Source organism: Lipophrys pholis (genome assembly GCF_963383615.2).
Source record: "Lipophrys pholis genome assembly, chromosome: 6".
Lineage (NCBI taxonomy): Eukaryota > Metazoa > Chordata > Actinopteri > Blenniiformes > Blenniidae > Lipophrys > Lipophrys pholis.
The window spans coordinates 30,396,744-30,417,485 of NC_137629.1; the positions used below are offsets into that span (position 1 = coordinate 30,396,744).

General features: G+C 39.2%; 1 protein-coding gene across 1 annotated transcript; it reads right to left on the reverse strand.

Annotated features, from left to right (window-relative positions):
• Positions 1–5,007: 5,007 nt before the first annotated feature.
• Positions 5,008–19,870, reverse strand: slc25a48 (solute carrier family 25 member 48). The gene is made up of 7 exons (XM_080466313.1): positions 19,750–19,870; positions 16,768–16,811; positions 15,591–15,662; positions 13,231–13,483; positions 12,013–12,303; positions 8,633–8,766; positions 5,008–7,168 (listed from the first exon to the last, which is right to left on the reverse strand). Exons 1-7 carry the CDS (start codon positions 19,805–19,807, stop codon positions 7,064–7,066), a joined length of 957 nt encoding a protein of 318 aa, XP_080322439.1. The 5' UTR covers positions 19,808–19,870; the 3' UTR covers positions 5,008–7,063.
• Between the last annotated feature and the right edge of the window lie 872 nt (positions 19,871–20,742).

The window sequence follows — 20,742 nt, forward strand, 5'->3', positions numbered from 1 at the left end:
TAATGCCAGAAATTGTGCAATATGAAGGGACAAGCTGCTTTGCGGATCTGTTTTCTGCAACAAGACTTGATCATTGATGACTGTCGTGCAAATATTAACGAGCTCGCTTACAAAAGTCATTAAAGTAAGTTATTGCTTTATATTGCCGTATTTCCAACCCATCAGTCTTGACTTTAAAAGTACGCTGTAGGAATTTGTTGGATTTTTGTTGTTGTTGCTGTAGTTATGCTGGACACTACACAGACTCACTGCACCACCTTGTGGTCCACACTGGTATTGCAAGACCGAATGAACTGGCACGAGCTGTTATCTTGAGAACACTAAAAGGTATTTGAGGTTCCTTCGCATTCTGTTCTTTTCTTTTTTTGTAGTTATCTATAAATGTTTTAACCCAGGCAATAGTTACGGTTACCTCGAGAAATCAAAGCTTCACCGAACCCGACGGCGCCTCCTTTGGACAGTTAAACACACAGATTGATCCAGATTCCTTTAACCGAGCGGAACGGACAGTTTTGGTGTTGTTTTCTTTCTGCTTTGGTGTTAAAAATGTGCCACCACTGCTCAGACTGAAATTGAGAAGCTGGATTATGGAAGTGTCTTCTAGTGTCTGGCGCTCTCGAATGTTCACATGTGACAAGCAGGTTTGAACCTGCCACCGCAAGCCTGGCTCAGACACAACCCACAAACTTCTATAAGGTTTAAAGTTAGAATAATTCTTTATTGTGGAAGACAAACATGTTTACTGCTCGAATATAACTTTGTTGAAAAATGCCACGTGAGGAGAGTATAGTGGGACCAAAACATTCCTTTAAAGCAGAGGTTTTCAAAGTGAGAGAAAGAGCTCCCCCTACAGGGCTGAAACCGCACACCACCTCAATCCCTCACTATCAAAGTCTGTGTCGACTACACTTTAAAGCATTCAAACTAAATATTATCACAGTTTAGGAATTTCTTTCAAAATTTATGGAGATTTCATTTTTATTTTTATTTATTTATTATAGTTTAAGTACAGAGCTGGCTTTTTTTTTTTTTTTTGATATTTGAAAACAAACAGTGACTACTTTTTTTAAATAATATTTTTAAAATTTAAAAAAGAGAATCTAAAAAAAATATTTTTTTTTACTTTTATTGCTTCAATTGAAAAATGTTCTTGTTATCCAAATTTTCTGAACTATATCAATATAAATTATCATTATTATCATTATTAATTGCTGCAACAATTTGAATTCATCCCATCACACTTGCATTGAATTCAATTCCAAAAAATAAAAAAATGTTTTAATAAAATAAATCAAATTTATCTTCTACTAATATCTTCTATTTTAATTAATAATTAATTTTTTTAATTAAAACCAATTAAAGATCATGCCGGGGCCCTTCTTGGAGCTCTGTGGCGCCCCCTCAGGCGGGATCCACGTTGAAGGCCGCTGCTTTAATCTTTCTCGTTGTTCTCCCTGCAGACGAGTTGAGATTTTGACGGGTTGTTTTTTTAACGTCTGTGACATTTTGATCTGAGTGTGTGATCTCTCACTGCCCTGCCAAGTCCTGCCAACCACACGTGGACTACGAAGGTTCGCCTCACCACGTTTACATTCCCTCTCTCAATACATTCCAGTCGTTTTGGCATTTGCACTAGAATCCATTGAAATGTTGAACTGACAACTGTTATGGCATCCATCATCTCTGACTGTACTTTCCTTTTTCTTTTTGAACCGTTTACCGGCCTTCCTGATGCTACTGTTGGAGATTTTGGGAGGTTTAGCAAGTGGCTACAGTCCCTTTACGTGGTTTTAGACACCCACCAACACAATCAGTGACACACATATATATATATATATATATATATATATATATATATATATATATATATATATATATATATTTCCAGGTTTTGCAGATGATGTGATACTGTGTCTTTATTACATTTATGCAGAAAAGTCGTCTCGTTATCAGAGTTTAAATGAGATTTGAATGGAAAGAGACATACTTCTAAAAAAACAAAAACAAACTGGGATGCAGAATATTATCCGCTTGAAGGTAAAATATCAAGATTGGAAGTTTCATCTGATGCAAATTTCCTTTAATCACACATAAATGCTCATTATTTAAAAAAAAAAAGAAGAAGTATTACATGTCTGCGTCTGACCGGTGGCCTTCACAATAAGAACATGTCAATTCAACTGCATTTATGTGGACGTATTCCACAAAAATACATATAAGAAGTCTAAAAAAAATGTCAAATACTGGCCAACATTGTGCATCCCAGGTTGACAACAGAAAAGTAGGTGTTGATAATTATAAAATGAAGTTTCTGTCAGTGAATGGAGGATTCTTGTTTTTCATTCAGGGTGAAAATCATTTCAGGGTGCAGAGTTTAAGAATGTAAAATAATTTTGGTTTTCCTTACTTGCATGTCATATACTCTATGTGGAGCCCAAATCACTGTAAAAAAAAAGAAAAAAAAGAAGTCTCATCAGAGGAACTGAACTGTTCTTTTTGGAAATTAAATGCATAACACTCGTCAAAAAATAAATGAATAACAAGAATAAAAAAAATGGTTTTTAAAAAGCTGCCGGTGTTTTTCATTGACGTGTCCCTGCCGTGTTCAATTATTCTTATGGAATTATGAGTCCGGTGTCTGTGTCTCACCTCGTGTTTCCAATCAACCAATGTTCCACTTGTGTCCACCCCTTCCTTGTGTATTTAAACTCCTCTCACGCCTCTTGTCGTGTCGCCCTTGTGTCCCCTCGTGTCCCCTGGACCAGGGAAACTAGTCTAGTTTATTCTAGTGGGTATACTCTGATTTTTCCAATCCCAGTCTCGTACAGCTCCATCCTGGAGCAACATCTGTCCCGCAGCACCCCTCCCAGAGCAGCAGCTGCTCTGAAACAGCCCCAAACAAGAACCACCACGCTCATTAATGCATAAAGCATCCACACGCAATTAAGATCATGAAAGACTGGTTATGTATTATGTAAATGTATTGTAAGCAATACAAGACGTATAACAGTTGGATTTTAATTAACCACTGAACAGCCAGGAGGCAAGAGTCTCTCATAAAAAATATGGACAAAAACACAATATTCAGTGGCGTTCGCAGACATTTTGTACGGCAGGTGGACAGTGTAATGTAAGGCACCTTGTGCAGCGCGTGGATCCAGCGGCTGCTTTTTTATAATAGTGTGAGATTAAAAAAAAATAAAAGTACATGTAAGTAAATGAAAGTGGCAGACTTTTAATAATTCCCCCCGAAACATTGAAGGAAGGTATAAGAGAGAGAGTTGAGTGGATGTCACTACACCATCCTGAATAAGTTCATATATACTTTTATTGCCCCTGTGGGGATCAGCCTGTACTGCAGTACATGTATTGGGTGTGATTTTAGTGTGTAATTGTGAAATAAGTTGCAGTTGAATCTATTTGAAAATTGACACAGAGGAATCTGGGGTCGTGTAGAACAAGAATGTGGTGCAGTTTACTGATTTTTTGGGAGTTTTAAAAAAAAAAAAAAATCTGCCTGGACAGCAACATTTCAATTAGGTGTGATTTTAGTATGATTGTGGGGAAAAAATGCTGCAGTGAATCCACTTGATAAATGACAGAGAAACCTGGAAAAATACACAAATTCCACCTTCAATGATAAAAATGAGTGAACCGAGAGCAACTGGGTGAACGAGTGGAGGAAAGGTGGAGGATAAACAAAAACATCTATTTCCTGAACAGACGGACAAAAGAACAAAACGACTTCAGTCAATTTTGAACTAAAAGCACGAATCTCTGAGGAGAGTTTAATCAACCTGCCTGCGTTCGATGATTAAAGAATGATTCTTATGAAGAAAAATGCGACAAACTGAAATTTTAAACATTTTTCAAAATAAAGCAGCTGATGAAATGCAACAAATTATTTTACAAGTCGGTGACATATGGACATGGAAACACAGAAAATGTTTCCTCCAGGTAACTTGAACTATTAGAAAAAATAAGAAACTTCTGAAAGATTGTTTTCAGCAGCAATCATTTTAGGATAAATGTTTTTAATTCTTTTATTTCTGACAAACATGTAACAAATCAAAAATAGTTTATTTTGCTGTATTAAATACTATATATATATATATATATATATATATATATATACACGCAACAGAAAGTGTTGAAATATCCTTCAGCATTCAAAATGTGAAGAAAATATTGAATTTACACCTATTTCAATGAGAGTAAGAGCTATGATCAATGTGGAGAAGATAACAAGGTTTATTTGTCATTATATGTGTAATATAATGAAATTATAGGTGCTGCTCCCTTGTGCTTCAATAAGAAATTGCGCAAAAGTACACTTAAAATAGATGGTACACATAATATAGAAGCACTCAAAATATAAATATATAAAGTGTAAACAACATACAGAAAATTGACGCAAGTCAATCCAGTTCTCCCATAAACAGCGTGAGCTCCACTTTTAGCATAGTTTGTTCATTTTTGAGTGCTTCATTAAAACAAAATATAATTTTGTGTATTTTTATTTCAATGTTGATATTTTATTAAATGCGGCTTCTCTTCCCATAAAATCAGCCATTCTTAAAAAAAAAAGAATCACCTGGTTTAAATGAACGCAAACACATAATTATTCCTGTATTCATCATGAATAAATGCAATTTATTTCTTAATCTCTTCATATAAATGTTTTGAGGTTTGAAGTTAACCGCCCTGCGTGTGTTGGGGAATGCTGCCCCCTGGTGGCTGAGTAGTGGAAGCACAGCCACTCAGGTCAGTGTGCGTGTGTTTGTGGTTGTGGGTTACTATGTGACCTCGGGGCTTCGCGCTTCTTATCAGCCGCCTGCAGGCTGGAGGGTCGCTGTCAACACTGCATGGAAAAAAACAAACGAAAAAAAACCCCCAAACGTGTCGTCTAGACGACACGTGAGAACAGAGCTGTCTTTATCTGGAAAAGAAGTGCTTATCTCTGCAGTCTGAGAGGAGCTGATTAAAAGAAGAAAAACTCTTGTGTTATAAAGCTTTATTTATGTACAATAGGACGGTGGTGGCTTTCCAGTATCTGGAAAGATACTTTACACATTTACACATATTTACAGGAGCAGAAAGCTAATTATAATCCACATGCATGAGGATCGTTCCAAGTGAAGCCAGCTGGTTCACATTTCACTTATTTCATGTTTTACAAAAAAACAAACTTTTTCATACACGAATGCTCTAAAATGATCACATTTTTCCTCCTTCAGGGATTCTTCCACACTATATGATGCTATATTAAAGTTGCAGGAACGTACACTTTAATGCAGGCGACACACATCTATGTTACACTTCGTCTTTAAAAAAAAATATACATTTAAATTTCTTAACCAGAACTAAGGAAATGTGAAGCTGGAAAAGTCCTCATACAAGTTAAAATATGTGCAGCAATCCTTGAAATTTTGCACCGGATAACATAAAAAGGACATTTTGTCGGTGTTCAACAATGCTCATTTTAATTTTATGATTTTGTTTCTAACCTCAGAGAGTGAACAAGATACAAACTTAATTTTTTATACACAACTTAGTTTATTATATTGTCATTATTCGAATAAAAGATGAAGCAAATCCCAGAAGTTTACACGTGAAAATGTCTAAAAGTTTTGAAGCACACTGCAAAGAATAGCTGTGCATCGTCTGCATAGAGGTGTAGGTCTCCTGTCTTCTTTACAGGAAACTCAACAGATGTAACTTGGAAAATATACGACTGCAGATCCACAATTTTACAAGTTTAAGACACCTAACCATGCGGAACACGGCATGTTAATTTCAACCCAAACTATTAAAAATGATTTTTAAGCCGTTTTGTAATAAACAGAACACGGTCCGTTATAGAAAAATGATTTAAATTCACATGACTAATATATTTTCAAACATTCTACTCTGACAAAGACAAATAATCTTTTCAAAAGGCAACGCGTGAATCTACAATCTCTTCTCTATCAGTCCATCAATCAAGCAACTTTATGTGTAAAGCCCATTTAAAATCAACCAAGGCTGACTAAAGTGCTTCACAGTTAAAAAAAAAAGAATAGTGAAAATGAAACCATCTGTGAGTGAAAGCAGGGTAACAAGACAAAGCCACAATATTACCGTGTCACAGCTCAACTAGTGTTAAAAGCCAGCGAGTACATATGTGTCTTGAGTCGGAGAGCGATTCCACAGGCGGGCTGCCGCCACGGAGAAAAACACCTTTTTTAATCTGGATGTGGGAACGTCTGATTGGCTGATCTCAACGACAAAACTGGAGCGCGAACGTGTAAAAGCTCGGATAAATAAGAAGGTGCCAAATCATTTAACAGCTTTAAAGCAAGAAGGTTAAAAAGGAAAAGGAACATTTGCAGCATATAAAAGTGGTGAGAAGAAACTTGCATAGTTAGCTTTAAAAGTACTTCTTCAAACTTCACAAGGGAAAAACTTGGTCAAGCCGGAAAGGTAAAATGACTTAAACTCACTTTTCTTAATGTAAGAAACACATGAATGTTTGTAGAGGTGGGGGCGGACCCAACGCGAGTCCCAGGATTCACAAACTAGATCCAAACACTGTATGATTCTACACATTGTATATCTATATATATATATATTTATATCGACCGTTAAGACGTCTTCAGTACTGCAATCCAGCGAAAAGTCACGATCCAGGTAACAAATGTCTGATCCCGTCACAGTTTCATGTCCTTAAAAAAGAAACACACGCAGTTATTTGGGAAGTACGTCTCCGTTTAGCTTCCATCAGTTTGAAGGTCCCTCAAATAAAAACGTTTTCAACTTGGGGAATTAAATAATCTGAATATTGTGCCAGTTTATATGTACCAATGATGCGACCAGATTAATTTTGAAGGATCAATCCCATAATGCTTTGCACCGTGCACGTTTTAGCTTATAGCTCGTTAGGCTGTCTCATGTTCAGCGTGATGTACGTCCAGGACACGTCCATCACGTGTTCTCAAAGGAAACACAAAGCTATAGAGCGTTTCTCTCGTCCACGGAGATCGGGTCGCTCTGCGTCTTGTTTTTAAAACGTTCCCACGGCCTGTTAAAGGCTCCTGAAGAAGCGCAGAGAGAGTTCATAGGTGAGGAACATGGTGGCGCTCATGGGGAAGCCCCTGATGGCGTTGACCGACGCTCCGCGGAAGAAAACCTGCACAAAGAAAGAAGGTTAGAACAAGGAGTAACTTCCAGTAATCTATTACTTTAGCGGTCCACCGCTCGCGATAAGCAATTATTAATCACTAAATGACAATTTAATAATTCAATATGAATTATTTCCACTTGGTCGCTCTTCTTCTTCTGATCAAAACCCAACAGATGTCGTTGCTGCGGTAAAGGGAATAGTATTTACTTGTACTTGTATTAAAAGAAGCTTTAAAAAAAAAGTGTTTTGAACCTTTAAACCGGCTCTGTTGTGAATCCCCACGTCGCTGTGTGCAGCCAACGGTCACAGAAGAGTCAAAACAAGTTGTTTCTCATTCGCCTCTGGTTGCCTGGCAACCTGGCGGTGATGTCAGGACTCCTTGTTGCCACGGTTTCAGCTCCGCTTGACCCCCCCCCCCCCCATCCCCACCCCCCCCCCCCGACTTCTTTTTAGAAGATTTAAAGAAGCTTTATTAGTCGGATTTTGTTGAACTTTGAACAGATTTGCCCGTTTGCTTTTAAGTAACAGACGGACGTGTTTATTTTCAGCCGCTGCTCAAACTTCTTTGGCTTAAAAACAAAATTTAACTTTGAATGGTGAACGCTCACTTGTACATGATGTACCGTATACGCACGCACGCACGCACGCACGCACGCACGCACGCACGCACACACACACACACACACGGCCCAAGTTTCCTGTTACATTTTAAATGTTGTCATTTTGTTTAATCTTAATGATCAATATCTTGGAGCAGATAGCACAGTCCACTGTGTGTAGGGGTGCACTGTTTGTATATTTACGTATGTATATATATATATATATATATATATATATGTATAGTGGGGAATTCGTGATTAATTAGAAATAATGTACTTTATACATTTTTATATATATTATTGTGTACTAATCATTTTCTATTTTCTTATGTACATTTATTATTCATATTTGTGAGTGATGTTAATTTAGGGTGGTTGTTTCAGCCCAGCCTCTCCTGATTGGCCTAATTTAAGGTGGGGCGGGGCTTATTTAAGGAGGCACAGCTTGTTATTTGTACTGGTGCTTCACAGATAATTTGATGTTTTCATTGGTACTTTACTGAAACCTTTTTACTTTATCAATGCTTTTTTTTATGCTCAATGGTACCTATTTGATACTTTATTACTGTTGGTGATACTTAAACACGGGTTACTTAATAAAAGTTTATTTCCAAACTTTGGTGAAAGATGAAAATAGTTCCTGAGGTGCCGTCTCTCTCTGTCCAGCTCCCTGTGCCAGCTTTTAGCTTTAGCATTAGCCACCATTAGCTCCCTCCTCACAGCAGGAGGCTCTCCGGATTGAAACCAGGTTACGGGCCATTCTTTAGAGTTTATCTTCTGCCAGTGGATTTTAGATGTTGTACTGACATGATTTTACTGCTCCGGGAACCACCGATCACTTATGGAGGGAAGTTACCATGGAGTCACTCACCTGGACTCCCTCCGTGTTGTAACTGTGGATGATGCAGTGCAGAATGCCTCGATACCTCCTCTGCAGCTGAGCGTCCGCCTGCATCCGACTCTTCACCACGTCGGCCGGCGTGGCCGTGATCCAGGAGATGGACCCTGAGGAGGAGGAGGAAAAGGAGGAGGAAGAGGAGGAGGAGGAGGAGACGACCATCAGTGCCCTGAGATAAATTCCTGTTGTGTTCAGGTGAAAACAAACAGAGCAGCAGCAGTAAAACTAATAAAAAATAAAGAAAATCTAAAGAGTCTTTAATAGCTTGCTGGCATGTCATTGGTCCTCCCAACAGCCAATCAGAAATTGGAAACAGAAACGTCTGACTTGTACAGGAATAAACAGGAAGGGGATGAGATTCCTTTAATCTCCTATTCCCATTCCGCTCAAAGGGACTGGAAAAGGTTATTGCCTCACAACTCCACGACCACCTTAAATCAAATCAGCTGTTTCAGTCTGGTTTCCCTCCTACAGGCTTCACTGAAACACTCTGATTAGAGTCGCCAACAACCTGCTGATGGCAGCAGATGCCGGCTCATTGGTCGGTCAAGAACGCAGACTGTCACCTGAGGCGTTTCGGTCTGTCAGCTCTTACTAACTTTTAGTGATGTTATTTGTTTTATATTTGCTTCTATTGTTTCGTATCGCCGTTTCTTGAAGTGTTTTAGATTGTTTCTTTAACTTGTATTCATTTTAGCACTTTGGCGTTAATGAATGTGAAGTGCAATACAAATAAAATACACTATTATTATCATTATACATTTTCCAATTCATTTCAATTCAACTTTATTTAAATAGCACCAAATACAACCGTCATTTCTGGGTTTTTTTACAGAGAGAAACACACCCACACACACACACACACACACACACACACACACACACACACACACACACACACACACACGCACACACACGATACAATATTGCAATTTTTTTATTATTGATATAATAATAGTCATAATTATCATTACTATTATCATTACTTTTTCATAACCCCACAAAAAATAAATATTAATATTTTTTCTTAAAAACATTTTCTATTCCTAGATAATGTCTCAGTAAAAGAAAGTAGAAAAAAGAAAAGATAGGAATCATAAAACACTTAATATACATATTTACATAATTAATATGATCAAAACATATTCATAAGTTGAGTGATAGCAACAATAACAATAAGTGAAGTGTAGGTACAGTATCATATATAAACCTTCCCTTTTAGTGTCATTATCAACAACAATAAAGCAAAGATGATAAAATATAAACAGTAAAATTTCCAAATACAAATTGAAGGACTTGATCACTGAGTTTAGTTCAGACATTTTACATTTGTTTCATATGTTTCATAGGTTATTTACATGATCAGCTCAATATCACAGCTCCTCAGTCTTCACTAACATTTTCTCCATTACTGGGAAACGTCTCATAACTTGATAGTTTTCACGTTTACGGTCATATTCTCAGTCTTCTTATCTTTACAATCTGCCTCAGTTAGCAGAAGTGTGTAAGTGTGTATCAGAGACGGCAAGCACGCTGAAAGATGAACCAAGCGATTCCATCTGTTTGGAGCGGAGGTGGGTTTCAGTTGGGAGGTTTGGTTTGGCAGCCTCACATTCGCGTCAGCAAACATCGGGGGCCCCACAGATTTATGAGCCCCGGCTGATTTCAGCCCCATTTAGACGGGCTCACGTGCTCGCGGCTGAATGACCCACATCTGGTAACCAGCTCCCCTGGATATTCAGCAAGCAGCCCGCAACGTTTCTGCCTCGCGCGAAAGTTCTCAACAGTTTGCGGCTCTAAACACTGATTTTCTTTTCTTCGTTGTTTGAGAATTGAGGTCAGTTCGCCAGCGAAGGCCAGGTTCGGTCACACGAGTTCACCTCATATCTTAATGGAGCAAGTGTCACCCGGCGGTTTACGAGTCAATGAAAACAACGGAAGTAATCGACCGCTGCTGTAAAAGTGCAGATAAAAGACTGTAAAAGGTTTTTCCAAGCAAACATCATGAGACGGTTCGATCAGGGGAAAAAGTGCAGCCTCAAAGAACATGAAGATCTTAACCCTCAACTTTGAACTGACGCCACAACAGAAACGGCAAAGTAGATTCTTCAACTAACTAAAAGCCAGTACCAGAGTCATTCTTAGTTTGGGTTTTCATTTTGTGCCCCACTCCAATACCAAAGACTTACAGTTCCACACCAGTTTCTAATGGCAACAGCAAACACATCTATATCCAGTACCAGAGGAAGCAGAGCAGATTCTAGTACTGGCCTGAGCATCCAGTACTTCTGGCATTAAAACTGATGTACCATAAGCAACAAAAATATAGTCTATGATTTTCATACAGGAAAAATAAATACTAAGACTATAAAAATCTGGTACCACAGGTAATCAAGTATAAAATATGGCACTCGGGGTAACAAAGTAGAATCCAGTACCATAGACATCAAGTTACTCACCAGTACCTTTTGGCACAAAAATATAATCAAGAGGCAGAAAATAACAAACCATGTAACCATGGAATGTGATTTTTTTTTCCTGTCATGGTCAAATACATTTATATCTACATGTAGTAAAAGAAGCACCAAATTCCAGTACCAGAGACAACAAAGTGGACTCATGTAACAAAAGGCAATCAAATGCAATCCAGTACCAGAAGAAAATCAAATATGACTAAGTACACGAGCCAACAAAATAGACACGAGTACCAACAAAACTACGGAAAATCCAGTACCAGAGGGAACACAATAGTATCCATTACCAGAGGCACGCTGGATGTAATTTTCACTGTCTGTCTTGCATAAATCCCCTAAAAGCTTAACTTTTCTGACACCAGCTAGCACATTTATATTTGAATTCAGTACCAAAGGCAGCAGAGAGAATGTAGTACCAGAGCCAACAAACTAGAATCCAGTACCATAGACAAGGCAGTATAACTTGGCGCAGGAGCCAACAAAGTAGAATCCAGCATCAAGAGTGTGCAAAGCAGAAACTAGTATCAGAGGAAACAGGGTAGAATCCAGTAGAGACACTTATATACAAATATACAAATAAAGTAACTCAGTTACAGTATAGAATAGAACTCTTAAGCAGTAACAGTTAATGATGGGAAATCCAGAAGCAGAGGCAACGAAGCAGCCGAACAGCATGATGGTGCCTCCACTATGTTTTATGGAAACGGGAGTAAAACATGTAAAGGAGATAAGCAGTGAAAATTCCCAGACCTTCCCCCAAATCCCTCCGCGTCTACAGCTACGACTGTAATATGTAGAGGAACGTGACTCATAAGCCCCTCCTCTTCGGCGGGATCCCAGGAAGTGGACTGAAACCTCCAGAATAAAGTGCACAGGTACCTGCGAGGCCTCCGGCCATCCAGATGGCAAAGGGATGAGGGCTGGATATGTGTTCGGGGGTCAGAAGGTTGCAGAAGATGGTGTACGGGATGAAGTAGAGGGTGTAACCGGGGACGTCCCTGAGGACCATGGCCCCTGCACCCCGGTACAGACCCTGGAGGCCCTCGGCCTGCAGGATGCTACTGATGCAGTGGATGGGGCCTCGGTAGGCCTGCTGGTTCGGCAGGTTGAGCGAGCGCATGCGGATGTCGTTCCCGCCGCTCGGCACGTTTCCAGCCCACTGCAGGTTCTCTGTGAGGCACGAACCACAAGATCCAGATCAGACAAGGTCAGGAGAAGCTTCACATAGGTCACATAAAAAGAAGGACACGCCTTTCAACGGAGGCTGACTCAAAAGATATTTGAGATTTGACGTTGAAAAGACAGGGACCTGGTTTATATACCACTGCAAATGTACTAATAGTCCATATACACAAGATAAAAACTAATTTACATTGTCTATAAGTCATCTTTAGTAAACAACGTCATGATTGTTTCAATGATTACAGCTTTAATAAGAGATCTGTGAACCTTATTTGTGCACTCAAACCGTCCACGACACTAAACTGCCTCACGTCGATGATTAAACTGTTTTTAAAGACTGAACCGCTCCGACTTCAACCTTTATAGATTTACTGATCAATTTTCAAACAACACAACTTGATTTATGGCCTCGTATCAGCAGCTATAAAATGAATCAGAGGGTTGTGCGGGGGACACACTGCACCGTCTTGTGGGTAGTTAGTGAAGTCTGAAAGGCTCACGGCGTCTTAAGCGGAGGACAGTCTGTTCCCACAGGAGTGGTGAAGAAATATTTCCACATCGGTGACACCGACGTGATACATACTTGCAGCCGGAGTTAACCTGATGACTAAGACCTGGGCCGGCTGCTCTTCTGTCCGACTGCAGTTGCTAGTGTCTGATTGGTTCCATGGAGGACAGCAAACATGGAGGACAGCGTGCAGCTACAGGACCAGGAGATCTCAATCTCAATTACTTTCTTTTTTTCCGGATCAATACTGTCTAACAAATGTCCACCAGCAGCAAACTTATCCCCAAATATTATCAAGTATACAGGCAGATTATGCGGGACTACAGTCACTACAACCAATCAGTCCAATAGAGTGAGAATGCTTGGGGCCCGCTCACAGTCAGGTTTGGACCTTTATCTCCCCGTACCTGTCTGGAGACTCTGAGTCTGCATCTGCAGTCTGATCTTGACCAGATCCACCGGAGCTCCCAGACCCACCGACACCAGGCCGGTCACCATGCTGGCCGCCGTCAGGTCCAGCAGCCCACAGGGGTGGCGCCCGTCGCCGTAGCGATACTTGCTTATGAGTCTCTGAGTGTTGCTGAAGCAGCCGAACACCACCGAGTTGTAGAGCGTGATGGTCGCCAGCGGGAAGGACAAACCCTTAAAGAAGCCCATGGCCTGAGAAGCAGGGGGGAGATGACAAGTGCACCAAGGTCAAGCAAAGACACAACAAGTCGCTCAGAAGTGAACAGTATGGAAGGACTTAAACGTAAACACTTCCCATACAGAATGGAGCCATACATAGCAACAGAAACGTCATTCAAACTGTAAACTGGTCACAAGAACAGTACATTTATATTATTAAATACAAAACCTGATATCTTTGTGGGTTTTTCCTGAAATATTTACCGTAATTTATTAACTATTGTGCAAACCTGAATATAAGCTACACCCACAAATTAAATTTATTTTTTTATTTTTTTAAAGTTCGGAGTTACGTGGTGCACTTGAACGCATCACCCATGTATTGGAGGTATGCAGTTCGTTAAAAATACATAAATAAGCTGCGTCATTGTTTAAGCTTCACTGTTTAAAGCGTGTGAACAAAAGTAGCAGCTTATTGTCCAGAAATTACGGTATTTTTTTGTTTCAATTAAAGTTTTTGCGGATTTACTTGGTTAACAATGGGTGAGTATTGCACGAAGTGTTGGCAGTTGAAGTGCGAAAGCTAAAGTTGTAAACTGTGTGTTTCCAACTCACAGTTAGTAATGCAAAGTGCAAAAGTGGCTCTTTTGTTCATAAAGTTTTTAATTCTCTAGTCTGGATCTTCCAATCCAGAGAGATCCACTGTGGGTGATCCTGCCAGTACCATAGCGATAACCATATCAGAAATATAGATTATATAGTTTATCAATATAGCAGCAAAGCTTTACATTGTTTTAAAAAAAAAAAAAAAAAAAAGCACATTAATGAAATAAAGCAATGAAATGATCAAGTTAAAAAAAGAAGTTTTCTAGTTGTAGGATCCAGAAGTTTGAATCCTCAGGATAAATAGACCAATACAATAGAGATGGAAAAACAAAACCATCCCAACATAACTGTGACCTGCCAAGTATGCAATGAGAGAAAGGTGCCTGCAGCTGCGGCCAAATGTTTTGGACTCTCTTGTTTGGGGGAAACGTGGTGTTCCAGCAGCAGGGGGGGATCGATGGGGCTCACGCTCAAACACAGCTGTTCTCTGACCGGATAAATAACTTCCATGGTTTGAGACGAGGCGAGTCAGAGCTGATCCTCCGCAGCAGGAAACAAAAGGAGCTGAAGGCAAACTTTGACGCTGGGACACCGTTTCCGTGTTTAAAGTAGGGCTGCAACTATTTTGCTAATCGATCAACCTGTACATTATTTTTACGATTATTCGATTAATTGTTTTTGTCTTTTTTTCCTAAATCATTTTTCAGCCTTTGTTTCGCCAGGCAAGTTATTAAGAAGATATTTTCACAAAGAAAAAGAAAAGGAAAACACTAGAGTATTGTGCATTTTACAACATTGTATTTAAATACGTTCTGTAAAACAGCTCAAAACTAACTAAACTGCTGTCTCAACCTTGTCTCAGTTTGAGGGACACGTTTCTGTTTTTGTGGATTTAGTGTGAAGTGTTTGGATGAAGTTTTCTCTCCTGGTGTATCGCTTTTCTCTCTTTTCTTTTGGCAGCCGCGACGTGACGTAAAACAAGGTCATGCACCAGTGCGGCCGGCGGGAAACATGGTGCCCGAGCGGCGGATCGCGCCAAAGTTTGGTTACATTTCACGAGCAAGGACGACAGCGAGTCGTCCAGATAGCCGAAAAAATAGCGGACGTGTTTCTAAAAGCCTCTAAAATATGTATATAATGGCCGTCACTATTTGTCACAGTCTAATTTTGCCGAAATAGAGAGAATTATCGGGTCACACAGTGCACAACTGACTTCCGGTTTGCATTACGCCCAGTAACGGGCAACGTGATTGGTCGATTGATACCGTGATACGTTTTGAAAGGCGGCCTCTGATTGGTTCGTAATTCTCTGACTCACCCTGCTGCGTTCAAATGCTAAAGCAGAGAGGAGGAATTTCCTGTCAAGACGCTGAGGAATTATATCTGCAGAATCCACACGGGTGGTAATAATTTTATGGACCTTTGATCCAAAATGAAATGAGAAAAGGAAATCTATTACTCTTAGGAAGCAAGAATTATGTGCATGTTGGTGTATTTGTTGCAGTAATTAGTGACTGGAGTATTTCCCGCTCACCGATTCCTTCCTGTAGATGGTGAGGACGCAGTGCGTCAGGTTCTTGTAGCCTTTTCCCGCCTGAAGTCGAGTCTGCAGGGGAAAAAAACAACCCACACACACAACCAGAGTTACAGTAGAAAGTCACTTCTTGATCAGAATCCAGGTTATGCTTTTATTCATGTTTTCCTGCTTAAACATCAGAACACCCAAATGTTAACTCAACACATTTTTAAAGTGTGGCTCGCAACTGTAATCATTTGCTAATTTTCCAAAAAGTGACTTTATCAAGAAAGCAGTTACTTTGTATGTGTAAACATTTGCACCGAAGCTGTGGAATGCTCTTCCCCTTCAGATCCCTTGAATCCTGCGGTACTTTTATGAAACAGTTGAAAGCATTTTCATTCAGGCAGGCCTTTGACCCACAGCCACTTAATTTTACTGTATTTTGTTCCGTGCTCTTGCTTCTGTATTTTTACTGATCTTATCTCCGTTTCTGTTTTGTTTTTTATTGCTGAAAAGCACCTTGTGACTAATGTCTGTGAAAGGTGCTATAATAATAAAGTTCTATCCTATTCTATTTGTAAAGTACTTTCCACGTACCAAGTAATCTTAACATAAATTCCAAATTAACATCAACAAAGAAGCACATCGCCCAGACTAAATAAAAAAAATGGAATAAATAGCCAAATGATACTGCTGTCAAGTATTGCGATGAATACAAACACGTATGCAGATGATGTTAAAGTCTCTGTGCTTTGCTACAAGATCTTCCACATAACAGTGCTCTTTCTCTTTCCACTAATTTAGGGTGCTTTCACACCATGATAGTCTGGGGACTCGGTTTGATTGTCCGGTCGCTTTTGCCTGTGGTGGCTAGGCTAATTACCTCGTGGCTAATGGTTAGCCACAAGCAAACGTGATGAATAGTCTTCAGACCATATCTTTCCTCACTACTTCTTCCTCACTGCTCACTACTGACACGTTGGCCGTTTTCAAGTGGACCAGAGTCCACCTCTTTGATCCAGATCAGAAAACAAACTCTGGTCCAGGTCGAACAGTGCTGGTGTGAACGCACCCTTAGAGGTGCGTTTCTGTAGTTCCGACGAGCAGCACTGCTGAGATCTCGGGTAACAATAAATGTGGGATATATTGATCAGTTTGAGTAAAATAAATGTAAAAGGATCATTGGGAGTACCTTCACCGTGTCGAGCGGATGTCCGACCACAACGCTGGAGGCTCCTGAAACGCATCAGAGCAAGAGGAAAGATTTTATACAACTTGTTGTTAGACCGGAGAGCTAAAACAACAAGTCAATGGACTTAATATGTTGCAGTTGCAGATTCATTAAAAAGAGGTGGAAATTCTCAGAACGATCCTGTTTGAAATAAACTGCAATATAGAAGAAAGGTTTATTTGCTTGCTGAGATAGCACTCCTCGAAGGACTTAAGGCTGCAGAGATGGAACAAACCAGACGCAGAGAACAATAGATAGAATGATAAAAAGATAGAATATAGAGACCAAACTACAGAATGATGGATCTTTACAATAACAGAAAGGAAACAATAGAAAGAACAAACATAGAATGATAAAGACCAAATGATAGAACAATAAAACATAGAGAATGTTCAATAGAGTGATCAAACAAGGGGACAAAGCAATAGTTCAGAAAGGTAGAACAGAGACATAATATGATAGAATGATATGAAGGAGACATCAAATGATAATAACAATAGAATTGATGGACAGAACACTAAAGACTAAATGACAGAACTGAGACGAAGAATGATAGAGATTCTGACTTTTACTTAAGTTTATATATCTCAGTGTCATCTGCATAGCCGTGGATTGGAAGCGATGCCAGACACATGGTCGCCAAGGCCAACGCAGAAGGTTCAATCTAAACCATTGCAGGACCACACCCTTGATCCTGACCCACTCCTCTAAACGAGAGGTCAGGGTGCCATGGCCCCAAAAACATCAAGACAGCACAGTTACCAGAGTAAGTAGCCAAAAGAACGCCATTAAAAACCCTTTAAAGTGTTGATTCTGTGCAGTGTAAAGCTGGATTGGAAAACCTCAAGAATGTTATTTTAATTTTGGCACTGACCAATTTTCTCAAACTTTTGATAAAAAAGTAGTTTTACAGGATGTTAAGAGCACAGATGAATGAACAGATAGAACAGACAGGACTGCAGTGAAGTAGAACTGGGCAGCCAAGATGGGGCCTCACTGCTAACAGGAGCCATTGTGCTCTTATTAACATCCTGTTCCTGCAGCGCCGAGTGACGCCTCAATGCACACAAATATGCATCGCACAATCTATAACCGAGGAACCGACAGACAGCCTGGTGCTCCTCTACAGCACAGACCCGGACCCAAAACAACAACAACAACAATGTCAATCTGCTCTACCAGAGGAGAACTGATCAAGAGGCTGTCAGAGTTTAGTGTTTACAGTCGTTCTACTAATAGCAGGAGCAGAGAGGTGTTACCGCAGGAACCTTTGTCCAGCGCGGTCTGTACTTGAGAACATGAGAGAACAACTGACTGTCATAGCAGCACATCTTCAGGTTTTTTTTTATAGGAGTGTCCCAGGTTTTTTGAGCTGCTCCTGACTGTTATACGATCACGTTGTAAGATAGAAAAGCCAGATTCCTTCTTTAGATTTACTCAAACCAATAAGTTAACCACGTTTTTCACACGTGAGCGTTACAGCTCACGACTCCACCTTGTGGATTTTTACGAGTCAGCATTTTAGCTGCTGACGTCAAATTTCAAATATTTCATTTTGATTCGGTAGCGTTGATAAACCTGCGTCATACATTTCACACGTTAACATTAAAGCTGCTAATTTAGCATTATAACTCCCCGTCATCATCCATCCTCACGTGTTAGGATTACAGCTGCGCATTAAGATAAAACTTCATTTTTACCCATGCGAGATGGATAAACTAGCACAGCACATTGCATAACATACAAAAAATTAAAAAATAAATAAAAAAAGAGTATTCGCTGCTGCCATCTCTTTACACTCATCAGCATTCTGGCTGTGAACTTTCAATCGTTTTTTCAGAGCTGCTTGCTTGACTTGACACAAATGTTTTCACGTGAATCAGGTCACATTTGGTTTTGTAACGTCCTAAAAAAAAATCAATGAAGTTCACCACTGATCCTCCAATTCAGTTAAACTCTGGTCGTCTGATGGAACTACTGCAGCAAGTCATGCTGACACTTTCTGTTTTAAGAGAAAACCTCTGAAATATATTGGAGAATAATCTCTGTGAGGGTTTCACTGTGAAATTCTAGAGCATTTAAAATAAACTCTCTCTTTTCTTTAATTTTCATTAAAGAATTAAAGCAACTGGAGGTAAAATCTGATCATCTCTGAATATCAATACATAACGTCTGACTGAAATTTAATTATTATTCTATTGAATGTGATTAATATAAAGATTTAAGATGTTTGTCGTGAGATAAACAATCGTGTATTTTGCCTGAGCATGCAACACATGTAAGATAGTGTAAAAATAACCTAAATCTAGTGCAAATAATAAAAAATAAACCCTCTTAATGACAAAAAAAACAACAAACTTGTTTTAAAGTTAAATAGAATCAGCAGAGTTTTAAATGTTCTGTTTAATCGATTGACATTTTTCATCAATTAATCTCTTCTTGGTCGCTTTTAGTTTTATTATAAGGTATTTATTTAAGTAATCACTAAATAAAAGTTTTCTTTCTGTCAATATTGAAGCTAAAATGCTGTTTTCAATCCAAAAAACAAAAAGTTGAATTCTGAGTTTATGTTGTTTATGAAGTTCAACGCGCAGTAACAGTGCCCCTAGTGGCCAAAGCCGTCACTGCAGTGAGAATTGCTCTTTAAACCAACGTTTTATCATCAAAACATGAAATAAATCCTCCATCTGCAGCATGGGAAAGTACATCTGAGTGTATGAAATGATTGTCCAGTTTATTTTAATTTATTTTCAGTGTGACAACAGAGGAGATGAGCTGTTTATGTGCGGAGAAAAGAGGAACGGCACCCCTCAGTCGCTTTTCTGGGGGGACCCTCCATTGTTGACAACGCATGTGGAAGCAGGAGAAAACTTTTGCACAAACACAGGCTTCACGTCCATCACAAGACAATCATCAGACTTAATAAAGAGTTGGTGCTCTCACCTCCGATCCATCCTGCGATGAAATCGTCCAGATGGAAACTCTTTGACTTTGGCATCATGACACTCCGCCGCGTCTCTCATCCGACAGCAACAACGACCAGAAATAAAATAAATAATCCTCCGACGCGTCTGCTCCCTGCGCTTTTGATCGTTCTGAGGAGAAATTCACATTTTTAACTCGTTTTCGATGGAAGAAAAAAAAAAAAAAAAACAGCAACAGTTCCAGAGGGGGGCGGAGAAGGCAGCCAATCAGGACGCAACACGGGTCTGACGGACAGAGCAGCCGACCAATCAGTGGTGAGCAACCCAGCAGCCAATCAGAGTGCCGAGATGGAAATGAGCCATGAGGAAAGTTTTAAGAGAAACAACATGCCATGCACCATAAAGAAAGAAAGAAAGAAAGAAAGAAAGAAAGAAAGAAAGAAAGAAAGAAAGAAAGAAAGAAAGAAAGAAAGAAAGAAATATTGGGTTGGGGGTTCTTTGAAGAAATCAAACATTAACCTCTTGATGACCATAAGTGGTCACTTCCATATTTAGTTTGACACAGTTGTCCACTCAAATATGTGTTGACATCAACATAATTGTATTAATACTATTATTAGTAGTAGTAGGAGTAGTAGTTGTAGTCATAGCAGTAGTCGTAGTAGTAAGCGTTTTTTTTAAAAAATATAGTACCTGTGCTCTGTCTTTTATTGGTTTTTCTGTTGTTTTCAAATTTTGTGAGGTGACCTTGAGTGTTGTGAAAGGTGCCTATAAATAGAATGTATTATTATTATTATTATTATTATTATTATTATTATTATTATTGTTTTTTTATTTGTTTTTACTAAACTTCAACTCTTTTCAATTCAAACTGATTTTGAAAGATGGATGAAGATTAAAACATACAATGATATACATTTACATGCAAAAAATGTTTATTTATTTACAAATTAAACACTGAGAATCTTCTTAACATAATTTTTTTTTCTAATAACTCAAAATAATTAAGTCT

Excerpts from the sequence above, each read along its gene's own strand:
- slc25a48 (XM_080466313.1), bottom strand. The coding sequence starts at position 19,807 with ATGATGCCAAAGTCAAAGAGTTTCCATCTGGACGATTTCATCGCAGGA. Across the intron at positions 15,663-16,767 it reads ATCCGCTCGACACGGTGAAG|ACTCGACTTCAGGCGGGAAA; the intron begins GTACTCCCAATG and ends TTTCCCCTGCAG. Across the intron at positions 13,484-15,590 it reads CCATCTACAGGAAGGAATCG|GCCATGGGCTTCTTTAAGGG; the intron begins GTGAGCGGGAAA and ends CCTGCTTCTCAG.